Source organism: Jaculus jaculus, chromosome 19, assembly GCF_020740685.1.
Source record: "Jaculus jaculus isolate mJacJac1 chromosome 19, mJacJac1.mat.Y.cur, whole genome shotgun sequence".
NCBI lineage: Eukaryota > Metazoa > Chordata > Mammalia > Rodentia > Dipodidae > Jaculus > Jaculus jaculus.
In genome coordinates this window covers 56,510,864-56,520,320 of record NC_059120.1, presented here as the reverse complement: position 1 = coordinate 56,520,320, position 9,457 = coordinate 56,510,864, and the positions used below count along the sequence as shown (strand labels likewise).

Genomic DNA, 9,457 nt, shown 5'->3' with positions numbered 1-9,457 from the left:
TCGAGGCCACCCTGAGCCTACATAGTGAATTCCAGGTCAGCCTGGACCAGAGAGAGACCTTACCTCAAAACAACAACAACAAAATCATGAATGTTAAGTGAGAAATGTGCAATAACTTGAAAAGATCAACTGTTCTGATTAAAGTAGATTTAGGACACACTCCCACCCATGGCTCAGGGGATTTTGCAGAACAGGGGATGGAAAGATTGTAAGAGCCACAGGGTGGGAGGGAATATCCAGAGGCACTGCCCCCCCCTTACAATGACTGACTGCTGCTCTCACATCTCATAGCCCACCACCCCAGGGATACCAGCAATCCCACTGAGGAGGACCCCCAGCAGAATGGTACCAACATATGATGTATCCATACAAGTTTCTACTTAATACAAATATATTCTAATTACGGGCTAAAAGATGGAGAAGAACTTCAGCTTCCATGCATCTCTTCTCTTCATTGATTCACAAGGCGCAGTATGCACATGGCGGATTTCATGACTCTGCCATCCGCGCCCAGCATTCTCGTTGGCAGTTCACCGGGTAAGCAGCCATGCCTGACGGTTAGGTCACCCCACAGGCGCCTGCCCTAGGAAGCAGGTACAGCGAGGCACGTGTGGCCACGTCACCCTGAGAGATCTGCCAGTGTCTCACCTGGTTGGTTCTCTGATCACCTTCCAGGAAGTTCCAGAGGGCTTAGTGACCAGGAGAGGGCGGGCACTGGCCCATGGGTTCCCACCGCTGCTCAGCTCAAGCCTGACTTCTAGGAGGATGAGTCAGAGATGACAGCTGCCCACCTCTGCCTCTGGAGGGCAGCACCCAGGGCCCAGCGGGCTTGCAGGGGGACAGGGGCGCCTGAGCAGCGAGCTTGCTTGAGAAGACCAGATCTCAGACTTGACTGTGAGAGCCGCTGGCTCGGGCAGAGAGTCACTGTTGGCCTCTTGGCTAACAAACCACGATGCTCTGAGGGTTCCCACTTGCCAAGACGTCTCTCTTGTGTGCTGGCAAATTCTCTCCTCTCGTGGCATACAAGGGAGCGCTGCTGGGAGCCTCTGACTGAATGATGGCTGTTCTTCCATTTCAGTATAGAGGACCTTTTTTTTTTGGGGAGGGGCTCAAGGTAGGGTCTCACTCTAGCCCAGGCTGACCTGAAATTCACTATGTAGTCTCAGGGTGGCTTTGAACTCATGGCAAAACTCCCATTTCTGTCTCCAGATTGCTGGGATTAAAGGAGTGCACCGCCACGCCTGGCCAGTATAAAGTACTTCTTTAACTCACGTTTTCATTTATCCGTGTGCATAAAGTTTGTAAACAATGGTGAACAATGAACCAAGGCTCTGGCACCGTAAAAGGTGACGCGGTCAGTAGTCACACAGCATCATTTAAAACTATTGGTTGCTGGGCGCGGTGGCGCACGCTTTTAATCCCAGCACTGGGGCGGCAGAGGGAGGAAGATCGCCATGAGTTCATAGCCACCCTGAGACTAGAATTCCAGATCAGCCTGGGCTAGAGCGAGGCCCTACCTCAAAAACAAACAAACAAAACCTTATAAGTTGACTGTCACTGAAGCTAGAATATTAATGATGCCATAAGTTCTTGTCACTCTTTTTGTTTTGGTTTATCAAGATAGGGTCTCACTGTAGCCCAGGCTGACTTGGAATTCACTATGCAGTCTCAGGGTGGCCTCGAACTCTCGGCGATCCTCCTACCCCTGCCTCCCCAGTACTGGGATTAAAGGCATGCGGCGTCACACCCTGCAAAAAATGTGGCACACTTCACAAATTTGCGTATCATCCTTGTGCAGGGGCCGTGCTAATCGTCTCTGCATCGTTTTAGTATATGTGCTGCTGAAGTGAGTTCAGGTTCTTGTCACCTTCAAATGCCGTGGTGAGCATTAGATTCCTCTCTGCCACTTTGTGCTGTGGAATGCGCTTTTTCAGCATGTTCTCCGCATTAAGTTCTCCTGCCTCTCCACCGCTCCTGCTCATGGCGCCTGCATAGCTCACTTGCTCTACAGTCCTTTACTCCGAACACCACAAATCTAAAAGTTCAAAGCTAGGACCCACATGTGAGAAAGAAGCTGTGGGCTTTCAGAGCTGGTGTAGACTGACTCACGACACTATCTTCCAGTTATATCCATGATGCTACATGTTTCGTATTTCACTTTAGTGTTGAATAAAACCACATAGCATAAATGCATCACATTTTCATCATCCATGCATCAATTGACGGAGATCTGGAACGATCCCATTCCATAGATGTTAAAGAATGAGCACAGCGACAGAGCCAACTCACACGGCGTTTCAATTTGTGGCTTCTTGAGAAACATCCGTAAGTCGCATAGTTGCTGAAGTTATCCAAAAACGGTGGAAAAGGGCTTCTTCTCTCCCACATCCTGATCATTTGTTTTCCTGGCAGCAGCCATTCTGATTAGTGGGAGATGGGATCTCAAGTTTTAGTTTGCATTTTGCTGGTCACTAATGATGTTGAGAGCTTTTAAAAACATTTATTAACCATTTTCACTTCTTTTGGGAACTCTCATCTTGTTTTAGAGCCCATTGTATGATTGAGTTGCTTGCGTTTTTGTTTGATTTTTAAGTCCTTTGTATACTTTGTATACTTGAATACTAATCCTCTGTCAGATGGTGACGACGTTACCTCATTCTGTCGGCTGTCTCTGCACTTGATGGACAGTTTCCTCCGCGACAGAGAAACTTTTCAATTTCGTGGCATTTCAACTGTGGGGTTTTGGAGTTACCTCAGGAGTGACCAGTCTTGCTCAGAAATTCTTCACCTATGGCCGTATCTAGTAGTGTGAAGTTCGCATCTTTCTCTACCAGCTTCAGAGTTTCAGGCCTCACATGCAGGTCCTTGATCTGACTTGAGCTGCTTTCTCTGCAGGGGAGGAGATGAAGATCGAGTTTTATTCTCTTACATGTAAAAATCCAGTGCTCCTGGTGCCAATTGTTAAAGACGTTGTCTTTTCTGAGTTCTCATCCCTTATAAAAATCAGGTTTCATATACCTGTATTTGGATCCTCTAATCTATTCTATTGATCTGGATGGTTCTGTGCTGATAGCAAGCAGTTTTTATTACGAGGCTTATAAAATAATTCCCAACTCAGGTATGGAATAGTGCCTCTAGCATTATTCCTTTTTTATATTTTATTTAAAGTTTTATTAGAAAGACAGACAGATAGAATGGGCGCACCAGAGCCTCCTGCCACTACAAATGAACTCCAGACACATGTGCCCCCATATGTGTCTGGTTTTACATGGGTACTGGGGAGTTGAACCTGGGTCCTCAGGCTATATAAGCAAACACCTTAACTGCTAAGCCATTTCTCCAGCCCATATTATTCCTTTTGCTCAGGATTTTTTTTTTATCTATGGTCTTCAGTGCTTCAAATGATTTTTCTTTTTTCTTTCTTTCTTTTTTTTTTTTTTTTTTGGTTTTTAGAGGTAGAGTCTCACTCTAGCTCATGTTGACCTGGACTTCACTATGGAGTATCAAGGTGTCCTCAAACTCACGGCGATCCTCCTACCTCTGCCTCCCGTGTGCTGGGATTAAAGGTGTGTGCCACCACGCCTGGCTCAAAAGATTTTTAAAAATATTTTATTTATTTATTTGAGAGAGAGGAGAGGCAGTTAGAGAGAGAGAGAGAGAAAATGACCACCTCGGACTTCTAACCACTGCAAATGAACTCCATACACATGTGCTTACGTGGGTACTGGGGAGCAAATCTGAGTCTTTAACTGTTAAGCCTTCTCCCCATCCCCTCACAAGAATTTTAAAATTTTTTATGTTTCTGTGAATTAGGGTGTTGGCATTTTGATTGGGTTTTCATTTAATCTGTAGATTGCTTTTGGAGGAGAGCCGTTTTCTTATCACTAATTCTTCCCATCCGTCAGCTCAGGGGTCATTCCACTGTCCAGTGTCTTCTCCAATTTCTTTCTTCAGTGTTTTAAATTTTTCATTCGTGAACACTTTCAGTACCTTGGATAGGTTTTGTGAATTTTACTTTCTGCTGTCTGTTTTTCAGTTTTTTAGGTGACTGTAAATGGAAGTGTTGCCTGGAATTTTCTTTTCAGCTTCATGAGCTGCTGGGAATTTTGGATTCTGCATTGATAGGATGGGATGTTCTGTAGATGTCTGTAGGTCCATTTGCTCTACGAGGTCCTGGAAGGTGAATGTTTCTCTGATTAATTTTTGCGAGGATGACCAGTCAACTGGTGAGAGGTGGGTCTTGGAATCACCTGCTTTGACTGCTACTTTACATCCAGCTGTTTGTTTTGTGAGGTGGGTCCCCTGTGTTCAAGGGCATATGTGCTGAAACTGTTTTTTTTTTTTTTTTGTTGTTTTTTTTAAAGAAATTGTTGCCTTTCTTAGTATAAGGCAACAGTCTTCATCTCTTGGGCCTAGTTTTGATTTGAAGTCTATTTTTTTTTTTCAGATACAAATAGTGACGCCTGCTTCTTTCCTAGTTTGTTGTTTGGAATACTCTTTTCCATCCTTTTCCCTTATAGGAATTTCCATTTCTTTTTTTCTTTTTGTTTATTTATTTGAGAGAGACAGACAGGGACAGAAAGATGCAGATAGAGAGAGGGAGAGAGAATAGACGCGCCAGAGCCTCCAGCCACTGCGAACGAACTCCAGACGCGTGCGCCCCCTTGTGCATCTGGCTAACGTAGGTCCTGGAGAATCGAACCTCAAACCGGGGTCCTTAGGCTTCACAGGCAAGCGCTTGACCGCTAAGCCATCTCTCCAGCCCGGAGTTTCCATTTCTATAGCGAGAATTGTTCTTGAAATTAAAAAATTAAAAGATCCTGCCTTTTAATTCTCTCTGCTGAATCTATACCATATATATATATATAATGTATATGTATATGTATATGTATATGTATATGTATATGTATATGTATATGTATATGTTTGTTGAGAGAAGGAAAGAGGCAGAGAGAGAGACAGAGAGACAGAGAGAGAATGGGTGTGCTGGGGCTTCCAGCCACTAGACTGAACTCCAGATGCAGGATCCCCCTTGTGCATCTGGCTTACATGGGTGCTGGGGAATCAAACTGAAGTCCTTTGGCTTTGCGGGCAAGTGCTTTAACAGCTAAGCCATCTCTCCAGCCTCTAATCTGTATCTTTTGGTTGTGGCATTGTGACCTTTTATTATTTTGGAAATGTATGTGTTAATTCCCGTTATTGTTGCTGGTAGTGTCGTCCTTGCTGTCTTCCTGTGCCTTGGTTGTTGAACTATTGTTGTGGCAAGATTTATTCTTTCCTGTGGCCTCATGGTTGCGTGACAGGTAACTTTCTTGTGTAAAGTGGTTGTCAGTTGTTAGCTTGCAGAATATGAACTCCATCATTCCAAGCTGTCCTGGAGTTGAAGGTTTTTGTTGCTAAATCCGTTATGTCGATGGGTCTGCTGCCACTGGTGGCCTGGTGATTTTGTTCCACTGCCTTTAATACACCTTCTTCATTTTTACATAGACTGCCTGTACGTTTGCAAGTTTAATTGTAATACAACAAGGGGAGGTCCTGTTCTGTTCTTGTCTCTCTGGTATTCCAAATGCCTCCTGCCCCTTAACTAGCACCTCATCCATGAAATGGGGCCTGAAGAAATCCTCACGCCCTGAGGATATTAGGAGTGTTTTACATTTGGAGGTCATGACATTTTCTTCCCTTGCACACCGGCACTAAACACCACCAACAACATCATCATTTTTTTAGCCATCTTGTCGAAGCAAACTGAGGTCACCAATTGATTTGTCTTGGCAAATGTGAAGCCATCTTTCTCTTAGTGTTATAAGATTCCAAGTAGCTCTTCCCATGACTGAGACTGTCAGTATTCTAACCAAAAGTGAGAGTAGCATTAATACATAGGTATTCACATTAAGAGAAGTACTTGCTTGGCAGTGTGCTGAGTATAATATATAAATTTAGACAGGCACCATCAAGTGTGACATCCCTAGGGATCATGATCTCTCTCTTCATAGCTTTTCAGTATCAAGAATCGATTCCCTCTTGTGGAATGGGCCTTTAGTCAGATTGGAGAGCAGTTGGTTTCCCCAAAAACAGACATGCCACTATTGCACCCATCGGCTCATTGGGGAAAGGGACATTGTTTTAGCTTTACTGAATCTTATTTTCACAGCACACTTTAATAGGCATCATTCTTTTTTTCTTTTTTAAATTTTTTTTTTATTTATTTATTTGAGAGCGACAGACACAGAGAGAAAGACAGATAGAGGGAGAGAGAGAGAATGGGCCTGCCAGGGCTTCCAGCCTCTGCAAACGAACTCCAGACGCTTGCGCCCCCTTGTGCATGTGGCTAACGTGGGACCTGGGGAACTGAGCCTCGAACCGGGGTCCTTAGGCTTCACAGGCAAGCGCTTAACCGCTAAGCCATCTCTCCAGCCCAATAGGCATCATTCTTAACAACACCTGCCAAACATTTAATCATTTCTCATCCCTGGTAGCTATAAGACATGGTTAATTTTTATGGATTTCAAAACAAAAATTGCTCATGTGAGGCACAACAATGTATAAGCAAAGATCAGAGAAGTGACTCATTGTTTTATGTTGATGGTCTTCCTCTAGCTGAGATTGTGGGTAAGTAACACCTAAACAAGGACTGTCCATGACTGGACACAGAGCTTATCCCAAGATTTCGCTACAGTGAGGAGGGCTGGCCCATGCTCTGGTCTCAATCATGTCAGGTGTTAGAAATACCATGCATAATTTTTATTTTTATTTTTTTGGTTCTTCGAGGTAGGGTCACAGTCTAGCCCAGGCTGACCAGGAATTCACTACATAGTGTCAGGGTGGCCTTGAACTCACAGTGATCCTCCTACTTCTGCTTCCCAAGTTCTGAGATTAAAGGTGTGTGCCATCACGGTCTGCATGCAAAAATACTATGATAATTCTTGCAAACATAGTAGGGGACATGCATACATTAAAACAAAAAGGGACTGCAGCATGACCAGGCAGTGTGTGGGCTGGGCTGGGTCTATCTATTTGTATACCACAGTGCAGAGGGCTCCACAACCAAGGGGACCTTTTCCCTAACACACACTCCTGATCCAGGCTTCTGACCCAGGCACGGCAGCAATGGGCCGCAGTCCCCAACACTGTCCTGTAGAGATGACGCTGGTCAAAATGAGCAAGAGCCTAGTGAGGATCATCAAGGAAGACTTTATTATTTCATAACATGGGAGAAAAAGGTTCGCCCCACCCAGGGGCACGTTCAGAACCTGCTACAAGATTTTAGCTCCTTCGTGAACAGAAGTCAAGGGAGGAACAGGTTGTGGTGGGTCTTCTGCATCTGGCTTTCTTCTGCACTGTGGGTTGGGTGTCTTCACAGTCAGCAGCAGCCGCCAGACTGCTGGCCACTGCCACAGTTGCTGCCACCACCACTGCTGCCACAGCACCCGCTGCTGCCACCACCGCTGCCGCCACAGCACCCGCTGCTGCCCCCGCTGCTGCCACAGCACCCACTGCTGCCCCCGCTGCTGCCCCCGCAGCCCGAGCTCTGGTGTCTCCGTCGAAGAGACCTGCGGGGCCTGTGGTGGCTCAGGCAGCAGCCGCCACCCCCGGAGCTGCAACAGCCCCCGGAGCTGGAGCCACAGCAGCCCCCAGAACCAAGGCTGCAGCAGGAGGACGCGGGAGGACACTTAGGGGGACACTTGGGGGGACACTTGGGGGTTTGGCACTTGGGAGGGCACTTTGGGGGGCACTTGGGAGGGGGCTGGCACTGCTGCTGGCTCTGCTGGCAGGACATGACCGCTGGTGGGTGTTCCGGACCTGAGGGAGAGAGGAGCACGTGTGAGACCCAGGGCTGCAAAACCACCCTTTTCACTTTGGCGCTCCAAGCACTGTCGTTCCTCCCAGAAACATCCTCTCAGGCGCTTTTCCTCCTGATAATCCCCAAGGACTTTTGCAATACTGACCGGTGGAATATCATCCTGTGATTTTTTTTGATGGGAGAGAAGCATTGATTTTTGTGTTTTGAAAAATGCATTTTCTCTGAAATGAACCTTGAACTGGGACACACTGAAGTGTGAAGAACTTTCTTCCTCCACATCTTATTCTCTGATTTGGACATCTTTTTAAATAATATTGTGCTGAGTCCACTACCACCGTATGACAAACGGCAACTCCTTTGTGATCTACATGATCTTCTGAACCCCCTAACGTGATGACAGTGGTGGTGGTGGTTATGTGAGAGAAGGAGAGAGAAATCAGTATGCTTACTCCATTTAAGAAACACCAATGTGGGCTGGAGAGATGGCTTAGTGGTTAAGCGCTTGCCTGTGAAGCCTAAGGACCCCGGTTCGAGGCTCGGTTCCCCAGGTCCCACGTTAGCCAGATGCACAAGGGGGCGCATGCGTCTGGAGTTCATTTGCAGAGGCTGGAAGCCCTGGTGCGCCCATTCTCTCTCTCCCCCTCTATCTGTCTTTCTCTCTGTATCTGTCGCTCTCAAATAAATAAATAAAAAATAATAATATAAAAAAAGAAACACCAATGTGCTTTTCCATTGCTGCAGACAATGCCCCGGATCTGGTCTCTGTTCCCATTGTAACGTTGAACTCTGGTCATCACCTGCCCATGCTGACTGGTGAACACCACAAGGCTCAGGCTGGTGTTGACCTAAATACCCTGAGACGTGGGCCACCGAATCCCACAACCACAGCTCTGGGTGATTTCCAAGCTCAGGTATCCCTCAGTACCTGTCCTGGCTTTGGGCCTTGCTTTTAACGCTGGGCCAGGGCTGGGTTATTAGCGGTAGACTCTCCTCCCGCATTCTGTTGAAGGTGTATAATTCTCTGATTCGGTGTCCCCTCCTGAGGGGCCACCTCCATGGAAGGGCACTCTGTCCTCTACAGAGCCAGAACTTAACAGGTACCCAATTCATAATAGCAGTTCGCATGGGTGCCAGAGGCCCCTTTGCCTCCACGCTTCTTTCTTTCCCCAAATCTCTGCTGTGTCAATGTGGTCTCCATCTCTGTGGAGACGTCACCCCAATTCCAGCTCGGCTCTCCCTATTCCTGTAAGGAGGCACCTGCTCCTGCCCCAAATGAGCACTTACCAAGGTCACAGGCAGAAGAAGATCTCTAGGTCCCTCAGGAGGTGAGTGGATGGAGCTGCTCTGTCCCTGAGTCCTTTTATCCTGACGCTGGGCCCCACCCCAGCCCGTGAGACAGTGCCTGGGCATGGGAGGACCTCCTCCCGACACCACGCGGTCCCGTGACTGATGGTGACGGGATGTTCCTCTCTATCCTTCCTCCACGGGCTCGGGGATGCTGCATCTAGCTGGACTATGGAATAGACACAAGGTGAGTGAGTGAATTCCTGGCATCCTTAACCTCACATTCCTGAAGGGAGCCTGCCTTCAGAGCGTCTCATTGCTCAGTCAGTCACTTGGCTGCTTCTCCCTAACGTGGTCCACACCCCAAGGTCC

General features: G+C 47.0%; 1 protein-coding gene and 1 non-coding gene across 2 annotated transcripts; both read right to left on the bottom strand.

The window, feature by feature from the left end:
* Positions 1–1,753: 1,753 nt before the first annotated feature.
* Positions 1,754–1,856, bottom strand: LOC123456108. Its single transcript, XR_006634329.1, has one exon. It is a non-coding gene; the product is annotated as a U6 spliceosomal RNA (small nuclear RNA).
* Positions 1,857–7,360: 5,504 nt separating this feature from the next.
* LOC123455987 (late cornified envelope protein 1A-like) lies at positions 7,361–7,777 on the bottom strand. Its single transcript, XM_045138004.1, has one exon. It carries the CDS (start codon positions 7,775–7,777, stop codon positions 7,361–7,363), a length of 417 nt encoding a protein of 138 aa, XP_044993939.1.
* Between the last annotated feature and the right edge of the window lie 1,680 nt (positions 7,778–9,457).

Excerpts from the sequence above, each read along its gene's own strand:
- LOC123455987 (XM_045138004.1), bottom strand. The coding sequence starts at position 7,777 with ATGTCCTGCCAGCAGAGCCAGCAGCAGTGCCAGCCCCCTCCCAAGTGC.